Source organism: Perna viridis, chromosome 6, assembly GCF_037379345.1.
Source record: "Perna viridis isolate PV_CMFRI_1.1 ecotype Kerala chromosome 6, ASM3737934v1, whole genome shotgun sequence".
NCBI classification, from domain to species: domain Eukaryota; kingdom Metazoa; phylum Mollusca; class Bivalvia; order Mytilida; family Mytilidae; genus Perna; species Perna viridis.
In genome coordinates, this window is record NC_142450.1 from 10,937,829 (window position 1) to 10,963,689 (window position 25,861).

Sequence of the window (25,861 nt, forward strand, 5' to 3'; positions counted from 1 at the left end):
AGAAAGGATGGGTCACAAGGATAATAGGGTCGGGCAATTTAGCCTCCTGTGGCGGAGCGCAAAGGTTCCTACTCCTATCGAATACCACAGCAGGGTTCTTTAACGTGCGAGGAACGTGGCTTCTTTCCCAACACGGTGCACCACTATGGTTTGCGGTCAGGTTTTCCGTATTATAGCCTGACAACCCCAGCATGTAACACGCCAGGGGTACCCCATTCCACCACCTGGGGCACACATCCCAGTTGCTCTGTGGGCAGAGCGCCTAGCCCCCGGCTAGGTTTCTGAGCACTATTTAGTCGCCTTATACGACAAGCTTAGCGCTGCTGCAGGCCTATTCTTTTAACACCCGGACCTGCACGGGGCCCAATTAACTGACATTCTTTCATATTTCAAAAAGAAAATTTAGAGTCATCGAATTCTTTTTACCGTTTATATTTATAATTTTACCATACAAATGTTTATGTAAAAAATCCTTTAACAATATTTTGGACATATTATTTTTACATCATGTAAACACTAGTCTGTAGTTAATTGAAAATATATATGCCCATAAGATTTTGCCAGATGACAGAAAACAACGCTCCATGTAATATTATATCTACCTTAAACAAAAACTTCTAAACCCTATATGCACTAATCAGATCATCGTTTAGAGGCGATTTTTTTTTAACATGTAAGAAATATTGAAGAATCTGTTTTTTTGTTTTGTTTTGTTTTGTTTTGTTTGTTTTTGATTTTGTTTTTTTAATTTTGATCCAAGTTATGCGAAATAACCAACTTTGGGATTAATGGCGATATATGAACAAGCAAAACTTGGTACAAAATTAAAAATCTAGTCAAATTTAAGATTTATTCTTTCTAATTTAGAATTATTTGAATTGCGGACTACGGACCAATCGACGTTACTAGGTAAACTCAGTCTGAGGAAAATAACCTAAATAGCCTTAATGAAACATACATCAACCAATCAAAAGGCTACATAACATTTATGGAATTCAGTTTATTTATATTAACACGGTTCAAGTACTCGGTCACTTGTGGACGCTATATCGACCGTTTCTTTATCATTTTTCGTTCCCTTTAATTTTTTGTTGATAGCATTACCTCTGAGACGTAAAGTGTATATATTCTCATTTTCGGGATTGAACCACGGCTGGGTAATCGTTTACCAGTGTGAGAACGTCGATATAATAAACCTTGCATATAGTTGAAGGTCTAAAATTGAAGTACATGTAGTATTTAAAGGTAAAACAAAATACATGTAGCAACCAATCAACAATTCAAACATTGAACATTTATTTGTTTTCTTTTTTTTAAATTCCTTGAGCTAAGCAGACATATCGTTAGTCAGTACTTAATTTTTATTCATTTAGCTGACTGAATATACAGTGTATATATATTTAAACTACAACAAAGGGAGGTAACACTCTAAAACGATACGAACACCAGGTAGGTTTTATTGTCTTTTAAAATATCGCATGTTATGGTTCTTCAACAAGAATAAAAACGAGATTTTTTCAAGCCATAAATACATATCATAATTCATATACGTAAACGAACAAAGTCACCCGTTCATTAACCGTAACTAATTATGAGAATTGGCCTTGTTTGTATAATGTATTATAATTGTGTGGCATACATGTACGTATTTCGCAGAGTGATTGTGTACAATAAATGAACAATTATAGAAAAGAAGTACCAACAGACAAGTTAATTGCAGTATTATAATACATTGTACATAAACATGTAACTCATTCTTCCGTTTAACTTAAAGGTTCACTGCATTGGTAAATTCAAATTATGCCAACTAATCAATCAAATAATTAGCAAAACGAATATGAAACTTCCCAGTGTAAATACTTGTATTTAAAATAAATTTTATATTTTATTCAAATGTGCTAGATTAATCAAAGATGTCATCTGACGAGGAATCGAGCGAAGAGGCGACAAACACAGTCGTCATTGACAACGGTTCGTGGATGGTTAAAGCCGGACTAGCAGAAGATGATTATCCTAGGTCTGTGTTTCGACCAATCGTTGGAGTACCAAAGGAGCAGGTAATTTTACTGCTTTCTTTTCATTAAGATAACTCATTCAGTATAATTCACTGGTTTCATATTATTAACCATAAAATATTTCACTCAACATCCACACATGGTCTGTTACGCTAAACGGTACGAATACTGTGCGTAACGTCATTGTATTGTCAAGATGTTATTGTTTTTTTTTAAAGTTCAGTCTCTGTATAAGAATCAGGCATTGGGTGATTGTAAGAGAAAACCCATTATTTTGAAAGTTTAATTTGACTACTTGCTCCATCCGAACCAAGGGAAAGACAATATTTTCCATATCATTTTGGTAAATTGAGTTATAAATACACTGAAAATGAACATTTTAAGGGCAGATAACTATGTCAAAAGCCTCCTTTTTCTAACATTCTATTGAAAAATGTCAGTCTTGCAGAGATTGGTCATTTTAAATACAGAAAGCATCCTTGAAGAAAGAAACCATATTGACAGATCGGTGGGTTTTTGACATGCATCTTCCCGTTTTTTTTCCATTTTGCCTGATTCTTACAAAAACTTACACTTAAGGAAGTTAATACATTTGTTTTATCTCAGCAATACAGCAATTAAGAGTAATTTTTTGTAAGAATACATTTCTTACCAGACAACACGAATTTTAATATGAATTTGGCTTTCCTGTTTTTTTTCCTTTGGTTTTTGTTTTGTTTTGTTTTGTTTTGTGTTTTTTTTCTTTTTTTGGGGGGGGGGGGGGGTGGGGGGTGGGGGGTGGGGGAAATCCAACAATAAATGAGGTGGCAACAATGTAGTTTAACGATTATATGAAGATCAGTTTTTAGTTGTATTTAACCAAACTGTACCAGAATAATAAAGTATTTTGGAAGCAGTTCTATGCTTTGCTGTAATTTATATGCATGGTATATATATTTTTTTGTTATTGAGATGCCGTTTGGTGTGCTACATGTATTATATGTTTCGCAGGAAAATGCAGTAAAAAGCGGTTCTACAAATGTATACATGTAGTGTGCTTCACCGTTATCCATGAAAAAAAATCATTATTTTTTTCTGTAATTCTTATGATACGTGCGCTATATACATGTAATTTGTTTCGCAGGCAACTGTGGTTGGAAGTTATAAAATTGACACATATGTTGGCGATGAAGCTTGGCGTCCGACAGAAATTTTATATCCAACGCCACCTACCATAGAAAACGGTGTAGTTACAAATTGGGAGGATATGGAAAAAGTATGGCACCACACTTTCTATAATGAACTAAGGTTGAATCCTGCAGAATATTCTGTGATTATGTCAGAGCCACCACACAATCCTAAAGAAAACCGAGAAAAAACCATTGAGGTATTGATAAGGTATTGTTAAAGTTTTTTTTTTTAGAAATGTTTTCTCTAATTAGGCCAAATTAAATCATTTAGTACACTCTCGTTCCCTCCTGTCCCTAAATAATGACAAAAATAAAATAAACTGGGGCAGGAATTTCAAAATCAGGATTTTTTCGCATCAGGTTCTAGTATTGCGATACTATAACACGCACATCTTTCATTCCTTGGTGACATAAATTAACGACGTTGCTTCTCGGAAACTGCATGATGTAGCCATGCATTAAGAACAGATCTTTACTTCAAATATCTAAAATTAAGCTAGTAAATATATGGTAAGAAATAAAAAAAAAATGAAAAATAAAATCCTCCAACCTGCCCAGTATTTTTGTGAACATCAGATGGGAATCTTCCTTTTAAGTTTACTTGGCCTTTTAAGTCAAGAGGTAAAATGGCGGCTACAAGAGTTTAAACTATGCATAATGTGAATTTCTGTGGACTTAAAACATGTTATTAATAGTATCACATATCATCCTGATACATATATCAGTGGCGGATTGAGGAAGTGGAAGGGAGGGGGGGCTTGTGATAAACACAACATACAGAAAATATGAACTTTCTTTTCTCAACAATGGACATGTATGTTGCAACAGTTCCCATATTTACACAAAAGAATTTTTTTTTAGGCAATGTTTGAGGTTTTCAATATCCCTGCATTTTATCTGGCAAATCAAGCGGTATTATCAATCTACTCCACTGGGAGACAGGAAGGGATAGTACTAGACTCGGGTGAAGGGTTTTCCCATGCAGTACCGGTTCGTGACGGTTTGTATGTTGCATTACATGATTGTAGTTATTAGCATGACCACTCCACAACTCTTCTGGTTCTGACACATTTTTCTATTCAACACTGACTTATGAGCGGTTATACACATATAAATAGTTAGGTGTTTCCTATAACCCTACTCATTATATTATAAGCTCGTCTGCCCGTAGGCCATGTGAGCCATGCTCATCATTTGGCTCTGTTGTCGTCTGAAACTACTGAATGGATTTGGATGAAACTTAAGATGTTTGTTTCTTAGAGTATCCTGCACAAATTTACTGTTTGGATTTTCGATCAGTTAAAACGCTGGCCGCCGTAACTAAAAATAGAACATAGGGATCAGACACTAGATTTTTGCATAAACATGTATCTCCAAAACCTTTAGGTTAGCTAATATTTTTCAGTTGCTGAAATGATCCTTATTATAAGGCCTAGAAAAGTCTCGAAGAGATCAAAGTTGTCAGATATCTCCATGTAAGAGTTATTGCCCTTGAGAGGTAAAAAAATGACCTTTTTTACAATTTTCAGCCGATACCTGGAAAATTGTGATAGATAGAATGAAACTTTCAATTGCTGAAATGATTCTTATTATGAGGCCTACAAACATCTCCAGGGATCAAATTTGCCAGACGATTTCATGTAAGAGTTAATGCCCTTGACAGGCAAAAAAAATACGTTTTAAGCACTTTTCAGTCAATATCGTGAACATTATAATAAATAAAATGAAACTTTCAATTGCTGAAATGATCCTTATGATGATAAGTCCTAACAAAATCTTCATGGAGTAGAAATTGTCGGACAACTCCTTGTTAGAGTTATTGCCCTTGAAATGCAAAAGTTTCACTAGGAAAAAAAAGAAAAAAAATTATATTTGTACACTTTTTTTAAAAGGTATAATAATATAATTTGAAGCATCCAATGAATATGTATTTGTTTGCCTTTGGCTTTGCCTGAGCATTCACTGCAGAGGTTCAAAGTGATGCAATCGGTACATCATCGGCCAATCCTGGCAATGCTCGAAATCAACGAGATTGGCCGAGAAGTTGCGATTGCAAATTGGTGGTGGTTTTAGGTCCAGGTCCTTAATTCTAACCTAGGCCCGGGATCTTTAACTACAAATGTATCTTCACTGACAATTTATTGAGGACTTTCCTCAAATAGTGGACCATAAATTTGAAACTTGGAAAGGTCCATAACGTTCCATTTTCGAAAGTAACTTCGGACCCAAGCATCGAAATCTGAACTGTATGATAAAGGCTGACACAGAAGTTGGTCATGGCAATGGGGAGCTACATTGTAGGATCAAATTTGAAATGCAGGACGATGATGATTGTATAGTTGAAAAAATCAAAACTCCAGGACACGAAATTTAATTCTAGCCTCTCCCACGAAATCGATTGATTTCCCCTTAATTAGAATAAGACCTACTGACTATGTCCTATATTCAGTCTCTGCTTATTAGATTCTAACAATTTTTCTGTTCAGCCAAACAGATTTCAGCACATTTTAGGTCCTGCATTTTTATGTACCTAATATTAGTCTTTGTGTCCTGATAAGGTCTTGCTATTTAACGACATCTAGGGTTTCCGTTTCTTTAACAGTTAAATGTACAAGTAATTTTTATTCCAATGTTAATTGCCAATACAAATGATGTAATAAAGGTGTGAAGCTAGGAAAACTATTGTACTGATAATAGGATGATATAAAATCAAGTAGAAATTTTGCAGATTATTGACTTTAATAAAAATTAAATCATACTGAAATACTACATTGTTATTTTCTTTTTCTGCTAACTGACAGCGTTGAGGCACTCACACGTGTAAACGATACTTATACAATTTTGCAGTAAATAACAAATTAGAAATTTAAAGTACACTCACAGCTTTAGTTTAACTATTTCTGGTCAACATACATGCACTCACAGAGTATGCACTAACATATATTGTATACAAGGCAACGACCTAGGGTTAGCAGGTTTTGGTACTACATAGAAATGCTGGCAATTTGACCCTGAAGTCATGACCTAATCTTGTTTTGTCATGTGGCTGGCATGATTTACTACCGTAACGTATCATTCCGCTGGCTAATACACTTCGGAATAGCGAATGAATCATCAGCGCATGCTCCAGTCAAAAAGTATCACTTTTTTAATAGTAGTTCAATCTTAATGTTTACAGGACATGCTCTACCTCAAGCATCTAAATATTTAAAAATGGCAGGAAAAGGTTTAAATGAATACCTGAGAAAACTCCTCAGTGAACTCGGAAAAACTACTTTCATGACATCGGTAGAAATGGAAGTGGTAAGGGACATTAAAGAGAAGCTATGTTACGTTGCTGAAAATTTTGACAAAGAAATGGAATCATTCACGGAAAAACAGTTCAAACTTCCCGATGGAAAAGTAGTCTCTATTGGAAACGAATGTTTACGATGTCCGGAAGCCCTTTTTCAGCTTTCTCTTGCAGGTTTGTATTTAGAAGATGTCACCTTGGAATCTTACAAAACCTGTCATATATTTTCAGATTCATGTAAGTTAACCTTAGGCATTTTATTGATGAAATGGAAAAGGACTTTTTAGTAAAAGATACATGTACTTCAGATGCATGGTAGGGTCCATCCGGCTAAGTCGAACGAAAGGCATTAACTGATAGTCACGATTTCTTCTCGTCTGGCGGTGCCAAAATATTGTGTAGAATAATGCTTTTTGTGGCTTACTGGCTCTATAATATGACATGCTGAAAATTCTGCCAAAAAAGTTATATGTTTTCGGCCTGATGATAACGGTATTGGGAATGAGAATACATGAGCATTTCCAGGGATTTTGAAAAGGGGAGGTTCAAGAAAAATGAAAATTTCCACCTTTTGCTATAAAATTGATCGAAATTGACAAAATGTCTGTATACCTAATTTGGACTTAAAGCTATGTTATGTTCTGTTATTTTATTTTAAAGGTATAAATTCAGAATTCACCGGACTTCCAAATCTTATTCAAAGTTCCGTCACCATGTGTGAAGAAGAGTTTAGACAAACCCTCTACAAAAACATCGTAATATCAGGAGGAACCACTCTACTAAACGGTATGGTAAATGAGTAGCATTTATTTATAAATTCAAAGAAATTGAATCATTTAAATTACTTTTGGCAAACCAATACATGCGGAATATAAGTACATGGCATGTTTCCTATATTATGGTTTATGGTTAAGAATTTTTTTTGTACATGTAATTTGACCTTCAAGAGGACCTGTGTAATATGGGGTCAATTAATTAATGAAGCACTGTAGGTTTTCATCGTCCTTTGCCTATCAGTTATAAAATATAATCAAAACAATTTTACCAAAGATACATTTAGAATAAGCTCAAATTAAAAAATATAAAATTCAACACTTCCCAATACAGTTAAGGTTTTGGCATTTGTGGTCGCATGCTGCTGTGTTCCGCGGGACAATTTAATAATAAGACAATCAGAACACCTCAGCCTTTCTCGTTACTCGAAAGAAACTATTTTAGTAGCGCAAATGGTCGAGCAGTTCCGATTGAATCATAAGGCTTTCTGTTCTGCGTTAATACGATGTATTAACCTGTTAAAAGAAAAAAAGTGAGTTTTCCCAAATTGAACAACTAACTCGGAATTTAATATAAATATTTAATATACAGTCATGCTGATTAATATGTATTATATTAATGTAATGGGCGCAGTTTTGTTCATTATAGGGATGTCTGAACGACTACAGAAAGACATGGATGCGATAAGCCCAAGTAAAAATGAAGTGATAAAACATTCAGACGGGAAATATGCTGCTTTCATTGGCGGTTGTCTTTTGGGTTCTCTTCCTACAACAAAAGAAATGTTGATAACGAAAGACGAATATACGGAGTTCGGACCTAGTATTGTTCACCGGAAATGTGTTTAAAATGTGTTACAAATCCAAAAAATGTTTGCACCCGTTCTGCAATACAAAAGACGCATCATCAAACACTTTAGGTAATGACATTGGTAGTCATATTGTTAGTCAATGACACAGGAAGTCATATTGTTAGTCAATGACACAGGAAGTCATATTGGTAGTCAATGACATAGGAAGTCATATTGCTAGTCAATGACACAGGAAGTCATATTGGTAGTCAATGACACAGGAAGTCATATTGGTAGTCAGTGACTCAGGAAGTCATATTGGTAGTCATATTGATATGGATACTGAAATTACGAAATTCGAATTCTAATGCAAAATTGATTTTAAAAATGTTTTCCATTGGACAAACTAGTCAAATTCAGTGTTTTAATAACACGATTAACCCTTTAAAATTTTAAAGTACGTCCCAGCAGTTAAGGCCCTTTAAATAGTTTGAATAATTGATTCAAATTATGGGTAAAAAGATCGTAATTTTAGTATCTAGTTCTAATTTAGGATTTAACACTTAGTCGGTTTTGTTGCCAGTAAAATAGGGTAGTCTTATGCAAAGACGAATGAACAAATATTTGTCTAAATATCAATTTATTACAAAGTAAACAAAACAATAGTAAGTACAAAATTTGCATTTAAATTAGAGATTCACGACTTATGAATAAGATCTAATTAAATAACACCAGTTCTATATGAATGATTACCCACATGTATCACAATGGCACATTGGTATCGGTTCTGATATATTGCATATATGGGTAAAAAAATAAAAATATTTTCACATCAAATCGCTTAAATATTACAAAGTATAAATATATGCATTTAAGAACGTTTTAGTGTTTTGATGTTTACAAAGTTCTAGTGTATTATATGTTAACTAAGATCAAGCATTGAGTATGTTAACAAAGATCAAGTATATTGCATGTTAACAAAGTTTAAGTATTGTGTATGTTAACAAAGATCAAGTGTAATGTTTGTTAACGAAAGTCAAGTATTGTGCCTGTGAACAAAGATCAAGTGCAATATTTGTTAACGAAAGTTATGTATTAACATAGAGTGTCAACAAAGATCAAGTACAATGTTTGTTAACGAAAATTAAGTATATTGACATTGTGCCTGTTAACAAAGATCAAGTATATTGCATGTTAACAAAGTTCTATTGTAGTGTTCAGATCTATAATATTTTAACAAACTTAAGTGAATTGTAAGTTTACACTTTATGCAAGTATATATGTCACATATAATCCAAAAGGCCAACAAAATACGTTAACAAAGTGTTTTGTTAACATGAAAGTAAAAACATGCATGTACAAAAACAAAACACGTAACTAAGAACTAAATACTATAATAGTTCAACTATGTTTTTTTTTCAAAAACTGCTCAATTTGTTTAAAGTGTCATGAAGAACAGTCATTTGTCCTACAAATAAAAAAAAACATATTAAATCCATGAACGCCTTTACAAGTAAATGGGCTAGGTCCATTCGCTAGAAGTCATTGGCACTGGGGTAGGGGACCCTTACAAGTAAATGGGCTAGGTCCATTCGCTAGAAGTCATTGGCACTGGGGTAGGGGATTTATAAATATTTACTTGTAAATGAAGAGTTATTACTTGAAACTTTGTTAATTTTTACTTGTTCTGTCACAAAAAAAACTTTATCACAATTATAGTAATAAAAAAATAAGAATTAAGGTACAGTTAAGGAACTATATATAATGCTTAGTGAGCTCTTAAAAGTACTACAGAAATGCATGTCAGTGATACCATTAACTTAGTCTATCAAATCACAATTTTTTATTTGATACGTTGGTCTACACCTCTTAAGAACGATACATCACGCCGATATATCACCCTCATTACGATATATCTCCCCTTGACCAGAAAAGCCTTTCCTTCTCTGTATGTTCATCGTAATATATTAAAATGATATTTCATTGTGTCTGCTGTAGGGGGAGATATGCCGAGTAACACACTCGGAAAATATATTACCCTCGACTGTGTCTTGAGTGATATATCTACCTCGTGTGTTACCTCAGCGTATCAACCTTAAAGTTTACAGGGGCGTAGCTGCCTATACGCAAATACGCAGTTGCGTACTTTCGGAAAAAGTAACAAAAATAAAAACATACATTTTAAAGATGAAATAAAGGTTTTATGCAATGACAAATCCTTTTTAATACATAATGATACTCCAATATACACCATAAAGTAATTCGCGTTATCAAACCCATCAATTCCGGAAATTTTGTATTTTTCCGCGACCACCCCCCCCCCCCCCAACCCCAGGACCCCTCGCCGTAATTTTGCGTACAACTAAAACAGGCATAGCTACGCCCCTGGTTTTACTGCAACCAACATGTGCATAATAATGCCTCTTAATTCCGCATGCTTTCATGCATTAGCTCTGCTACCCATGATTAGGAATTTTTCGTTTATATCTTGGATTATGCACCGAAATTTGCAGTATCACAAACTTCAGAAGCCTAAAAACACTGAGGGTTTTTCTTCTCGGTGCTGGATTTTGATATCTATTTAGGGTTTTACTACTATACAATTTTTTTTTGGATTTAGATCTACTATTCTATTTCCTACTTGCGGAGCTCGGGATGCAGCCATATTTTATCCTGTTTTTTGCAGAGTTGCCTTCCGTAAGAGCAGGTATAATTTCGAAGTCTCTCTAACCGATGTTCGGATTCGGGTGCAGAAAAAAGAGGTAACTCGAATGAAAATGGAATCCCCAGCAGACAAACACAACGGTGTTTCTAAAATTTACAGGGTGTTTCATTTTGTTGGTAGGTTACATGACGATGATTTTCATTTGTATCCCGGGTAGACAATTTATGGCAGGGTCAGTAGAACGAGAAATTCCCTTTTGACTTTCGAGATTTTCTTAGGTATCGTCGATATCGGATGGAAAACCTTACGTGTTCCGAATAGATACCTGCTCCGAAGGGAGATAAATGTTGACAAAATGTTGGTCCGCAAGTCGGGAATTATGTTGCCGGAGAAAGGTCACTCCTTAAACACACGTACATCAATCCGATTTTTTCAATTAATATGGGCGGTATGTTTGTATCACGCACGTGATTAATACCTCTAGGTATGTCTATCAAAAAGATAAGACTTTTCATAAAAAAAAAAAAACCAAATATATTTCAAAGATATATGAAACAGTCATCTTTCCGCATTCAAGGTTATGTTTAGTGTAGCAAAAATACCGAGTAGTCTCAAATATATCAAACAACCTGTTTAAACAAATATAAATTCATTTAAGGAGGTAGACCTAGGGTTAGGGACATAACTCTTGAAATCAGTGATATCTTTGTATCATAGTCAATTTGACCATTGCCTATCAAGCTTTCATTTGAAACAGTATGAAATCAATCTAAGTTACTTTGATGCTTACATGAGATTGATGTCAATCGTTCCAATGATTTGTAAGAGTTGTGTCTTTACCCTAGGTCTACCTCCTTAAGATAGGGTTTACTGCCTAAAACTCACCATGCAATTCCTTGACAAGATTGGCGACTCCTTTTCTGTCTGATATGACGTCAATACGTTTTGTGTATGGGTCGAAACGAACGTTAAACCGTCTGGGTATCTTTGATGCATAATCCCTGCAAAATGTACAAAGAATTAATTATGACTAGCATAAGTTAAATCGTCTAAAGATGTAAACAAAGTGCAATGTTGAGAGAGAGAATTAATGTCTGTTACATGTACGAACATTTAGGTGTTTAAGGAGACATTAATTAACATGAAAATGCAATATTTCAATGCAGTCAAATTTGCTGTAATACACCATGTTTATTACCGGAGACAACACCAATGCACAGTGTGGTTCAGGGGCTGTCCATGAAAAAAACAGGCAGTGGGTTGCACATGACAAATTTTGTTTTCAAAATATATTCGTCTAATTTATATCACAAATGCATCTTTTCTCAAAGTTGAGTGTTGAATTTGGATTAACTGCAGCGGTTAAAGAAAAGAAAACCCATAGAAGGCATTGAAATTTGTTGACGAAGGGAGATAGCTCATTAATTTTTGTGCAAAATTGCTTGCTTTGTTAGGGAACTTTAATATCGAATTCCGAAACATCCACTATCCAAAATAATTCTATCGTTGTATCATACTTTACACGAAATTGATAAAAAAAGAACAAAAATCTGTCCAAAAAAAACCCCAATATTTTTACAGAGTTGCTTCCCATTTCCATTGTAAATTTTCATGGGGGAATTTGAAATGCTTATTTTCAGGTTTCTGCACGTTTGATTTGTTCGACTTTTTTCTGTGCTTGTTTTGGTAATTATACTATAGCTTAGAATTTAAATATTTTCTGTTCTGTTACAATTCCTTTTGATACAGGGGAAAAATTTTGCTACATTGACTGGACTACACCATTACATACAAATATAGCACATGTAGACCAAACAAGCAATGGTTTGTTCGGTGGGTTTTTCTACACCACAGATCACTGCAGTCTCTGAATTGTATAGGAACTGATACTTTTACTTTTAAAAGTCTTACTTCATTTTGTCCTTTGCTGACTGAAACGACTCGGCAACATAATAGATAGGTTGGAACCGAGTAATGGGATAATCTTGGACGGCAGCTTTCTCTGGTTCAAAATCACGCTTTTCTGGTTCATCTGTCTGGCAATACTGTAATACAAATTATAAGAGACATACATGTTTATTACAAAAAGGATCAATTACGGGCAAGAGGGTTCATGGAAGTCTCTTAACATCCGGTGCACGAGATGTTCTGTAAAAAAAAACGGGTTAATTTTGATCCAAAAATTTATTAAAGTGGATTCCGAAACAGAAATTTATTTAAAAAAAGAAGGCTATCTTTGATTGTTTTGTTTAAATTGTACACTTGACAAATTTTCTAACGAATGCATGCGTCTCAACCAACCCCCATAGAACCCGCAACACGCCACTGAGTCAATGTGTATTGTAAAACTTCATCCCAATCACTTTATACATGTACCACTGCTTTTCAACTGTCGGGTAAAATATATCATATAGTCTAATGATTTCTTTACCAACTCCACATAAATTATTTATGCTATTGTCATTCATTTTTAGTTCACCTGTGATAGGTACATGCAATCTTACGTGCATCCATTACCTCTATTTCTCCGAATGAGGACAGTATCCCAGCACCATACGCTTTGACACCATGTTCCTCTCGACATAGTCCGAATTCGATGGTAAACCAGTATAGCTAAACAAGTAAAAAAGTTTGTTTTAAGTTTTTAATCATATATTTATAATTCCGACCTAATTAGCATGTGATTTACATGTATTAGTTGTTCAGCTTCGTGTACATGGCTACCATCGCTTTGTCAAAAGATCTACATACAGTTTTATTCCATTTTTTTCGACATCTTAATATAATCAAAATCAACAATTTTGAATTAATATGATTATTATTACTATATGCCCCTTTTTATTTCGAAAATTGAAATTGACAACCAAGCCACATTATCGGTTGAATGCTGCCGAATCAGGAAGCTACATACATTTTTTGTTCTGCTGCCAAGTTAATTGAGTAAATGTCTCAAATCAGGAGGCTACACATACAATATTGTTTTGTTAAAAACTTATTGTGTAAACAAAATTAATGCTGTAAATACTGTTGCAAGTTTTTTAACATCTTCTTCCGATGCACCCAAGCTCGCAAGTCCTAGCTCCTGTGAAAACTGTGCAAATTCGGGATCGGCAAACATTGGAACATGACCAAGGAGTTCATGACATACGTCACTGTAACATATAAACAGTACATTAGGTTTGGTAGTACAAAATTAATAATTGGACCTTCAGGAAAATTCTAGGGAGAAAGGTCGCAAAAGAGCGATATTTTTCATACTATCGTTTTTCTTAACAAATATTGTAAGTATCTAACCGTTTTAATGTTAACATCGTTTAGTGAAATGGAGGTCAGAAAAAAATGTAATTTGTACAGGAACTAATGGGTAAAATAGAAAGTTGACCCAGTATTGTTTATATTGTTTCCGCATTTAAGCTATATAATTATCAGATTTATATAAACCTGAGAAAATAAATATCTGAGAATTCACAAGTAGAGTGAAACCTGTCTTAACCGAACCCTGAATTAACTGAAAACCTGTCTACACCAGATAACCTTTGAAGCCCCATTGTGTATGTTTAAATTGTATTTTGAACCTATATAAACCGTAAACCTGTCCAAACCGATCGAATTCTACAGATCGAAAGGGGTTCGGTTTAGAGAAGTTTTACTGTACATGTATTATACAATAGTACGGTCGACTCAGTCCGGTCTCTGCTTTGTACAAGATTTTATTGTTTCCGCATTTTACTTCTATCTCCTTAAGTGTCAGTTCTATATAAATCTGAGAAAATAAACATCTGAGAAACTACATGTAGCATTAGCTGACCATTTTGCCAACACATTTTACATGTATATGCAAATATATAGTTTTGTTTTACAAGTGTCTTGTTTAGATGTTACCTTGCATTACAGCCTTATTATTAAGTGTCATCGGGCGCAACTTGATACAACCGCTGATGTCGAATCCTGAACAGTTGTGGCAAGTATAGACACAAGTTTTAAGTTTGATACTGATCTGAATTTTGAATCCGGTTGAATGTTTTATACATGATAAGAATTTGACGAGAGTTAAGTGGCCCCTTCTTAGGTTCCTAATTTAAAAAAATAAATCCCCGTCTTCCTTTGGATGTACGGCACTATGTGTGCAATTTTCAAGAGATACATTCACTTAGTAAAGTTATTGTCTAGATATTATGTACAATGTATATGTAAATGCTTGTTTTTGACTTCTCTTATATTCATAATATATATGTGGTTCAAGTCATGAGCCCAAAAAGCAATGCCAATTTTTCATTTGTTGTAGAACATCTTGTGGCACAATTTCAAAGAGGTTCATTCTCTTATAGTCGTGTTATGGTCCAGATTGATTGAAAATCCTTGTTTCTGGTCTTTTTTTTTTTTGGCCCATAATCCTATCAAGCGACAACCCCTAAATCAATGCCAACTTTCCTTTTGTGATACAGCACCTTATGGTATAGATCATTCATAAAGATCCATTCATTTATCAAGTTACTGTTGGACATTATAAGAGTGCTTGTTTCTGGTCCCTTTTTGGCCACCATTCCTTAACGGTTCATATAATAGCCTCCTAAATCAAACACTATCTTTCTTTTGTAGAATGGCATCATGTGATAAAATTTCGATGAGATCCATTCACATATACATTGTTATCAAGTAATTGTTCAGATATCATGAAAATGCTTGTTTCTGGACCCTTTTCGGTCCCTATATTCCTATACAAAGTGATATTCCCGAAAATTAGCCCCAGCCTTCTTACTAACGTAGGGCACCTTGTGGTATAATTTTATTAAGAACTATGTATTCATACTGAAGTTAATATTGTCTGAATGCCAAATAGACCCTTTTGTGCCAAATTAATGAGCATACTCACTTGTCTATACACTTCCGCGAGGTAGGGCTAAGGAAGAACAAAAGAATGCAAGGAAGTGTGTATTGAGCATGCTGTGCGCATGCTCATCGAGTAGTCTACAGTTAGCACAAAAAGGTCTATTGACTACGGGCGCTGGAGGCTAACGACGACACAGACGATGACATTCAACATGATACCATTACACGACCACACTGTTTTGCATCTGCAGATACATTCATAATTATCATCTGTGTTGAACTTACGGTTCTGGTGTATAGAGCGGTTTGGATCCATGGCGGATGTACTGAGTGGCGTGAAACACCCGGAAAGCAAGACCTGCTAGAAAATCTCTGGATGAGAGTAAACCTGCCACAGGTCTCAGTGTAAATCCTGATCGGTCTGAAATCAAGAACAAACTGTGGATGAAAACGAACTATGTTTTAATGTACTATAGGTCTAAGTTTAGATCCTGTCAGATCAATATTTAGATGAAAACAAAAGTTAAATAGGTCGCAGGGGCGGATCAAGACATTTTGAAAAGGAGGGGTGCAAGTCGGAGTTCCTCAGAAAAGGGGGGGTTGTCATTTGCCTTTTCTAAAAAAAAATTGACTGATCCAGTCATGGCCGGTGTTTGTCGATGAAAATACGCAACTTTGGAGAAATTCATCAACATGCAAATAGCCAAACACTTAGTACACCTGACGGCTGCAACGATAACATCAAAGGTGTTGAAAACCTTCCAAGTCCACAATGCAGTGAAGTTAATGTTATGGTTCTTTTTAACGCCCATCTGCGACTAAAATAATGAATAAGTGAACAAAAGCCATGTTTGAAAGGTAAAAGGGAACTACATACAAATACAATATAAATAAACCGTATACAATTTAAATTATGTGGGCCTAACTTTTCCAATAAAAAAGAGGGGTGCCAACCCCCTGCACCCTCCCTCTGGGTCCGCCACTGGGTCAGCACTACCACCCGTAGGTCAGCACTACCTATGTTAATCCGCGCTATCACCCAAAGGTCAGCACTACCACTCGTACATGTACTAGCCACTGTTCGTTAGCTCTACCACCCGAACATCAGCTCTTCAACACAGAGGTCAGCACTACCACCTGCTGATCAGCTCTACCCACAAAAAGTCATTACTACCACCCGTTAGTCAGCTATACAACCGATAGTTCAGCACTACCCCCCTTGGTCAACACTACCTCACTTTGGCGAAAAATATTTCCGTGTCAAAACAAAAACGTTAATAAAATGTAAGTACATGTAGTTAAATCAAATTTGAAGGAGGTAAGGGTAAGGTACATAACTCATTAAGTCAGTGATATGTTTGTATCACATTCAATTTCACTAAAGTCTTTCAAGCTTTCATTTGAAACAGAATGAAATCAGACCAAGTTACTTTGATGCTTACATGAGGTTGATGTAAAATGCTGAATGCAAACGTTTTAATGATTTATATGAGTTTTGTCCCTTACCCTAGGTCTACCACCTTAAGTATTTTTTTTCCTTCCATCTAGTGAAAATTCATTGTAATTTAAATATAGATTCACAATAAAAATACAAGTGAAAAATCTCCATGTAAGCCTATTAAATGTTATTTAATTGAATGTTCGTACCTCTCATAAAGTTTGAAATATCCTCTAACTGGGGGATACTGTTTGGACCATAACCACATTTCTCCTTTAAGGATTGAAAAGCGTCGTTAAATTCCTTACAAGCATGTGTTGGGTACAACGATACCAACTTGTTGTAAATTGTTCTCCTGAAATTTAGATGCACAACGTAGATACACGTAGTATGCTTTGCAAGGGTACAGAAATTTGAAAGGGGTTCCAAAGAGGGTCCAGAAAAAAAAGGCCCCTGGCAATTTTGTACTAAATAAACAAATAATCAAAAATCTCCTACAAAAAGGAGGGGTCCAACCCCTGAAACACAACTCACCATTGGATCCGCCACTGCTTTGAAGACCATGATAGTTGATATGTTACATATAGACATATATAAAAGGCCTTTGAAACATATAAAATGTCATAACCATTAAAACTACTTAACGTCCCGAATAATCGAGAAAAAAAAACAGTCATTTAGTATATGTAGGTCTAAAAACTCCTCATGGGCAGCTGAAGACAAATGGATTTTAGTTTCATCTATCTTTTCCAAAGTTATAAGTTTAACGATCCTTATTTTCCTCAGACCGCGAAGATCTTAAATTCCAAATTTTTGAGATAAACAGAAAGTTTTATTTTAAAATGATCTATTTTACTACTACTTTATTTACCAAGTACTGATTTCATCCTCAGTATATTGCACTCGGGGGATAGGCTGTCCACTGCAAAAATAAAAACAAGTGTAAGAGCCCATGGTATATTGTATGGTGGGGCAAAAGAACAAAAAGGGTTCTTTTCAATGTTACTTGCTTACGCGCAAATGTTTGGTATTTAAAAAAATGAAAATTGTGAAATTTGGGTTGAAATTATTTTGCTGCATGGTTTGGGAGAAGGAGTTGTACACGTGAAAAACGACATAAATATCTGATTCATGGGCCATAACTTCTACATTGGGTGACGATTCATTTTGAAAATTTCAGTATAGGTCTGTCTTCTGATGGTGAACAATTGTATTACTCTCAAACAGGATTTTCAACAAAAAAAAAAACAAAAACAAACAAAAACAAAACAAAAAAAACAAAACAAAAACAAAAAACAAAAAAAAACCTCTGCATTTTGACCACTGTATTCTGTTTTTAACAACAGTTGACATAGTTTCAAGAAAATGGGCACACAGGTACATGTAGCTCTCATCACGCTGAACACTTTTATTCGGTCAGAATTTGTCCAAATGTAATGATTTTGAAGATATATGCGAAAAACTGCTGTCTGATCCCTTTGTTCTATTTTTAATTATGGCGGCCAAGTTTTTTCGACGGATCAAAAATCGAAGGGCAAACTTTTTGCAGGATGCCCTAAGGAACAATCATTTTAAGTTTCATCCAAATCCATTCAGTAGTTCCAGAGGAGATGTTTGGAAAATTGTTAACGACGACGAAATAATGGCAATAGCTCATTTTGCTGAAGGCCAGGTGAGCTAAAACATGGTCGACAGGTCCGGATTCTAATTCATTCTGTTTACTTCCCCCCTAAATTTGATAGAAAAAAATTTCAAAAACATCTTATTAACCATCCGACTGGAAACCGAAAATTGACTACCATCTGTAAAATATCGGGTCGTTTAGTGGTACTTTTTTTGTTGTTTGAAAATAAGGCAGTCGAGGTCAAGGCAAGAGTCGGTCGGACAACAGGTATAATTTTATTTTGCCTTATTCTACAGATACTCACTGTTTATAATTGATGGCTATATCAGCAAACTCTTTCCTTCTCTCTCTGTATATTTTATCCGTAAACCCCTATATTTTAACAAAATTATACAAAGTTAGCACTATAGCTTAATTTTGAAGGATAACTAGCTGGTCGTACAATGCATACATGTGCATGGACGCATACACTAACTAAGCTTGTCGTAAAAGGCGACTAAATAGTGCTCAGAACCCTAGCCGGGGGCTAGGGCGCTTTGCCCACAGAGCATCTGGGATGTGTGCCCCAGGTGGTGGAATGGGGTACCCCTGGCGTGTTACATGCTAGGGTTGTCAGTCTATAATACGGAAAACCTGACCGCAAACCATATTGGTGCACCGTGTTGGGGATAGATGCCACGTTCCTCGCGCGTTAAAGAACCCTAGTGTGGTATTCTCCCGGAGTAGGAACCATAGGGCTCCGGCACAGGAGGCTAAATTGCCCGACCCTACCCACCTCTCCCTATTTCCAGTGGCAATCAGAATTTGTCCACCTGATTGTCCTTGTGTCCCATCCCTTTTTCATTTCATCATCATTTCATGTTCATTTTGTCATCCTTTTCATGTTCATCGTCTGAATATAGCTGAAATATTGCTGCTCGGACGTTAAACCCCAACAAACAAACAAACACTAACTAAAGAACGAAAACAGACTGACCAAATAGGGGGGATCACCACGCTTCAGTGATTTTCATTCATTTCTTCTGAAGGGCTCCCCCTGGGTGCGCCGGGCCTTGATCCGCCTTAAAAAGTTCCATGTATGCATTAATTAAGTGTCAGTCCCTGTAAGAATCAGGTGGTGTGTGAAACATGGTATAAAAAAACATCATTTTGATAATGTAATTTGACATTTCAAGGAAGAAAGACAGGATTGTCCATATCATTTTGGTAAACTGAATTATGATTTCATTGAAATGTAATTAAAATGAATATTTAAAGGGCAGATAACTCTGTCAAAAACCTAGTTTTTCTTACATTCTACTGATGCCTAACAAATTCAGTGATGCAGAGATCATGCAAATGGTGGTCTAAAGCATCCTTGAGTACGTGAAATTATTTTCTCAGATCGGTGGCTTTTTCACATGCATGCATATTCATGTTTCTGATTTTTTTTTTGTCCTATTTGCCTGATTCTAGGAAAAACTTACAGTTAAAGTTAAAGAATAATTGCAAATCTTTATTAGATGTCTATTGTGTAGAGTATTTACTAAGGCGCAAATACATATACTTATTAGACTAAGTTTGAATGTAGATTCTAGTTACAATTTAAAGAATTTCGAATACCAAGTGCAGGAGCTAATTCAGAAATTATGACAAGTGGAGGTTCCATGTTAATTTAACTCATTATTGCCCAAATTATGCCGAAATCATAAAAAAAAAGTTTCAACCAAATAAGGGGGGGTCATTTAACAGCTCAAAATGATAATTGTACTTATAAAAAGTGGAAGCATGGTTTTGTCAGAAACAGTATCAATTTTTAAATAAAATAGAAATAAACTTCTTCGATAACACTTTAAAACACGTTTTTTGCGTATAATACATACCGGATGATCAGCGTCTAATTCTGCCCCATAACTTAGCACCTTGTTAGCAAATTTGTCCAGTTCTGCTATGTACTGCGGGAACCATGGAACTGAAACATTAAATTGCGTTCTATATTTAACCAGCTTATAGAGAAATAACTTGGCGCTCTCTTTGAAAGTTTCAACAGAATGTACTGATGTGACTGCAAAATCCCAAAAATGGAAACAATGAAGTTTAGCATATACTATTACAAAAAGTAATGTGTGGTATTAATATACAAGAATCCCTTGTACTCTAAGCAATTATATTAAAATGTTTCTACAATCCAGTAAAATTAAATTAAAATTTTGTAATTTACTTTTGATTTCATAGAATTATGATATTATACAAATTGATCACATATTACATAAGACGTAGTACGAAAGTACTTTTTGACACAGGAAAAGTTTGGCATGTAACACGTTAAAATATACTTACTCAGGGCCAGGTATACTCATATACTCAAGCTTCGCAACGAAATAAATGCTATACCATACATGTACTTCAGTTTTCACACACACACACACACACACACACACACACACACACACACACACACACACACACACACACACACACACACACACACACACACACACACACACACCACACCACACACACACACACACACGTGTTAACATGAAAAGTACTACTTGTTCAAAAATGATTCATAAAACAAACAAAAAACATTTCATATATGTTACACACCTTCACCTTCTCCTGTCTTTTCGCAGATTGTGACATTTTTAGAAAATTGCTTAATTTCGTCAACGGCAGCTGGAAACCCATTCTTATTAGTTTTACACCGAACCATAAAATCGTATAATCCTTCTACTTCCCTTGACTGTCGTGATTCCACGTGGTCTAGTCCAACTTTATGTTTCTGAAAATTTTATTTACATGTATAAAGTTTCTTGTTTGTCAGTTTAAGCCGTTTCATATCCGGTAGACTATTTCGGGTAGTTATTAGGTCTAATTAAGGATTGAAAAAAAAAAAAATGAAAAAAAAACATGAACTTCTTCAAATTTGTCTTTGTTCTTTGGGTTTTCCTTTTTTGCCATTCGTTTAGGAAAAACATTCTATTTGAAAAACATTACTTTATGTGATTGCAGACGACAACGGTGGATGCACTTTAATCATTTTAAGGAGGTAGACCTAGGGTAAGGGACATAACTCATGAAATCAGTGATATGTTTGTATCATATTCAATTTCATCAAAGCCTCTCAAGCTTTCGTTTGAAGCAGAATCAAATGAATCCAAGTTAATCAGATGCTTACATAAGATTGATGTAAAATGCTGAATACAAACGCTCCAATGATTTTTAAGGGTTGTGTCCCTTACCCTAGGTCTACCTCCTCAAATACTTTTCACACCCCTTCAATGTATTTTTTCTCTAATATCATACCTCAAACGCTGAAATAGACTTGGCTAATTGAGGAAACTTAGCTGTGAACTTCACGACAACTTCGTCGGTCTCGACTTTTTCAGTCTGTTTATTCTAAAACAATGACATAGTGATAAATAAATTTGAACCTATAACAAAATTTTAAAAAAAAAAGATATGCGATATTATCTTATGTTAGTCAGCACAAATCTTTAATTTATGCAATTATATGCACACTGTGTTTAGTATATTAATACCTGTAAGTGCTGATAAAATGAAGCATACTGGGTAGTTCAGCATTTAAATTCTCAAGATAAATACAATGTATTTGTCACATTGATTCACAATGGGAGAATATTTTTAAAATATGAACAGTACCAAATTAAACACCAGATTACACAATGTGCATGCACAGGTGAATACTCGTTTTAAATGTTCAGTACATTTAATCGAATTCGGCCCTGAAACCTAACTGTGTCAAATCAATATTGTTATTGATTTTGTGATTGTGTAATATTACTTAGCAAGAAAAATATGCTTTCATGTCATGTAAAACGGACATCGAAGTGCTGATATGTCAAAAATTAAAGTAATTAATTATTGATATTTATTATTCACTGGAAACAAAAGTATGTTCATCAAGGAGTTTCATTTAAAATAATATAACCCCAACTGTGCACAACATTAATATTAAAGACGGCTGAATCAAAAGCTGGGTTTTATTAATTACTTTTTTGAAATAGACGGTGCGGCCATAGCTAATGACTTTTCTTGCTAAAGAGACATATCAAACCGGCCAACCTCGGATGATTCCGGTAATCTTAAGAAATTGGCAGAGTATAAACGACTGGAAACAAAACAACAAATTGGGACATCTCTTTCGTCGATATTGAGAATTGTTACAGCGCCAAGTACGAGCACTCTAACTCCAAGAAACTGTCAATCGTAAAGAGATGCAACAAAGACAAGTTCAGTATTTGTTATAATGCAACCATTATGAACTATTATCTTCAACAGCATAACCAGAACTCACTGACAAAAAAGACACAAGTCTTGTGGATGTTAATAAAAAAAAAAAAAAAAAAAAAAAAAAAAAAAATACATATTAGTAAATGTTTACATCAAGGAAGAAATTCTTGAATAGTCATCTTTTCAAATATACACTGACAATTTATTTATGTACAAATAAGGTTAATTTATTTTTCTTATCCCAAAGACGCTTTATTAATACATGTATTAATAAATTGATGAATTGTAAATATTGATATTTCATACATAAATACTTATAATTATTATACATAATAATAGATAACTCTAATTGTCCAATTTGGCTAGCCATACATGCAAATGTACATATGCCATTTTTCATACCGACACGCATCTTCGGGGCAAATATCATGCACATTCATGCTGTGCTTTGCTAAAATGTATGGCTTGCAAACCAGTTAAACACAGCAGTCAACATAATTTATTCAACATCTTAATAACATCTTTTAGATGTACGTTTTCACAAGCTGTGAAAAAAAATTAAAACAGAAAAGCATTTTTTTTTCAACATGCGCGACGCCTAGTGCCAATTCAATTATCTTTTGTTTTGCACAGGCGCCTGTTTTTAGTGGCCGTTCAGTTTGCAAATCCAGACGGTCGTCAAATCTTTATTCTGGTAAATCTGCATTGACACATGCTAGTTTTTTTCAGAGACTGTTCAATTTTATTTTCATATAACCATGTATGTTAAGTCCATGCTTCCGGTTTTTAGTGAAGTCCGAGTTGCCAATTTACTTTTGTTACTTTGTATGAACTTTATTGGGTATTTCATGTTTTGTGTTGTGAGTGTCTGTTTTTTATGCCTGGTCTTTGTCCCTGGATTATATTCGATTTCCGCTAGAATCTTGGCAATCGGAACTCTTCAGACTTTCTCTTTACAAAAAGAAAAACGTTTTTTTTTTAGTGTTACAGTAGCTGAAATGGCCGAGTAGTTCCAATTAGAATCTCGGTTCCCTTGGTTACTCTTTTAAAATAAAAAAAGTTCAAAGTATCACAGGCGCAAAACAACATTTATAATTGTAATACACATATACATGTATAAAGACATACAATAAGAGTTTTCTGTACAATCATTTTATATCATTATATCAGTTTGCGATAACAAATTTTCTTGTTTCGTTTTTGAAGTTTTGTGTATTATTTCCATTATTACATGTAAACTTCCTTGAGCATGTCACGTAGACACTGTCAGTTTAAATATGCACTTTGGCAATGTTTCAAACGTTTATTGTTTTAGCTCTGAATACTTTGAAAACGTCGTCAATTTATTACGGTATAGCTTGATTGTTTTTTTTCATAATCACTTATTTTAGAAAAGAAAGTAGATAAGAGAAATGTATCAAAAAGAAAATCTAACAACCACCGGAATGCATCTGGGATTGATCGTGGAATTCTTAATAATGGGGTTATAATCATGAAACATATTTTTAAAAAGGGGGTTCAAGGTTATCCGTTGCTCACTTTTTGTCCAAATTTTGCCAAAATTCACAAAGGTTCTGAGAAAAAGGGGATCAAACAACTGAAGGATTTTCATCCTGATTCCATCACTATACGGAGGCAAAATGGAGGCATGCAAAGAAAAAGAAATTTGCATATTTTTGCAAAAATTGGGCCCCACCCTCAATAAAATGAGCATATACCGGAGCAACTATCCCCTTGATAAAATACATTTCTTTTTTCAATCAGTGCTAAGGTACCTTATTTAATTAAAATGTGTTAGCAACATAAGGGGTTGGAATTCTGATCTTCAAAGTCAGAAAAAAGCTCATCAGCCAACCTCTAGCATTGCTCTAGAAGTAATTTTAACTAAAATAAAATAAAATAAAATAAAATAGAAAAAAAATACATTTAAAAATTAAATAAAGATTGATAAAACCAGTAGACTTTGAAATTATGTATTTACTTATATTAAGTTCTTACCTGGTCCATATCTAACAGTGGTCTAAATTTTTATTGTTTTTTTTCTTGAAGCCAGTCCTCGATCAGTCTATCCAGTGTATGTCTACAACTGATTCGTTACAAGGCTATATATATAGCAACCTCTATATATTTAGAGCGCTAGCAATTTTGGTTTGGCCGCGGTTTTATTTCCGCTATATTTAGACACAGTTCCGCGAAATTTTAAGAAATAATTTACGAAAGTTGTACTCTTTATATCTTGGCTGGGTCTTATATTAATTATTTTATACCGAGTGTTTAAGGCCAACCCGTTTGTAAATTAGTTTAACACATGAAATACATATACCTGCATGTAACATGAATTATGGCTTAAAGGACTTTCTGCACCGGAATCGCCCAGAGACATATAGATCGAAAAATATATCGTTATGTACGGTATTACACGTAGTAGGGCGTCATATTATAATGATTTTATACAAAAGTTAATGTGACGAGGCGAAGATCTATCCGTTATGAAATTATGAGAAGCCATATAAGATACAGCTGTTTGAAATAAAAGTGCAATAAATACACGTATATGTATGTAGCATTACAGCAATTCCAAACTAGAGTCAGTTCACAAGTATCATGCAGAATATGGCGGCCAGCCAGATGGTACATAGGAACAAAAAAATTCTGTAGTAAAAAATAATTATAACAGAGAGACAGACAGACAGAAAGATATCATTATTACACAGTTAGATACGCAAAGGCCGGAGTCCCAGCTCGTTTTGGTGTAAATAGAAATCAAATCGATGGAAAAACAAGTACTATCTTTAAAAAAAGATAGCCGACGCACTAAAATTGTTTTTTTTTTTACTTATGATTTTCATCAGGAAATATTGCATGGCACGCAATTTCACCTCCTTTTTCGATCCGCACTAATTTATCAGTATTAGGCCAATCTGGAAACAGAATTTTGATCAGGTGATTTGCGTTTCCATGGGAGAGCGTCTTTAAGGTCAAATGGTAAAAAGCGGAATCAAACCGACTGCGTCGGAATAATCAACAA

General features: G+C 34.6%; 2 protein-coding genes across 2 annotated transcripts; one reads left to right on the forward strand and one right to left on the reverse strand.

The window, feature by feature from the left end:
• Positions 1-1,315: 1,315 nt before the first annotated feature.
• LOC148613630 (uncharacterized) lies at positions 1,316-8,717 on the forward strand. Its single transcript, XM_088587083.1, has 7 exons — positions 1,316-1,449; positions 1,903-2,057; positions 3,139-3,381; positions 4,046-4,184; positions 6,363-6,650; positions 7,137-7,262; positions 7,899-8,717. The coding sequence occupies exons 2-7, from the start codon at positions 1,914-1,916 to the stop codon at positions 8,096-8,098; spliced, it is 1,140 nt and encodes a 379-aa protein (XP_088443209.1). The 5' UTR covers positions 1,316-1,449; positions 1,903-1,913; the 3' UTR covers positions 8,099-8,717.
• On the reverse strand, positions 8,664-24,915 carry LOC148613631 (protein henna-like). The gene is made up of 13 exons (XM_088587082.1): positions 24,832-24,915; positions 21,886-21,978; positions 21,187-21,361; positions 20,460-20,548; positions 18,902-18,969; positions 17,845-17,895; positions 17,183-17,328; positions 15,821-15,956; positions 13,731-13,857; positions 13,223-13,318; positions 12,617-12,750; positions 11,591-11,706; positions 8,664-9,508 (listed from the first exon to the last, which is right to left on the reverse strand). Exons 1-13 carry the CDS (start codon positions 24,838-24,840, stop codon positions 9,459-9,461), a joined length of 1,290 nt encoding a protein of 429 aa, XP_088443208.1. The 5' UTR covers positions 24,841-24,915; the 3' UTR covers positions 8,664-9,458.
• Positions 24,916-25,861: the final 946 nt, after the last annotated feature.

Bases quoted from the DNA above. Each gene is read 5' to 3' on its own strand.
- LOC148613630 (XM_088587083.1), top strand. From the start codon at position 1,914: ATGTCATCTGACGAGGAATCGAGCGAAGAGGCGACAAACACAGTCGTC. The intron at 6,651-7,136 runs GTTTGTATTTAG...TTTATTTTAAAG, and splicing joins TTTTCAGCTTTCTCTTGCAG to GTATAAATTCAGAATTCACC. The intron at 7,263-7,898 runs GTATGGTAAATG...TGTTCATTATAG, and splicing joins AGGAACCACTCTACTAAACG to GGATGTCTGAACGACTACAG.
- LOC148613631 (XM_088587082.1), bottom strand. The intron at 18,970-20,459 runs GTATGTATTATA...GTTAAAATATAG, and splicing joins AATTAGACGCTGATCATCCG to GGGTTTACGGATAAAATATA. The intron at 12,751-13,222 runs GTAATGGATGCA...TTTGTATTACAG, and splicing joins CCTCATTCGGAGAAATAGAG to TATTGCCAGACAGATGAACC.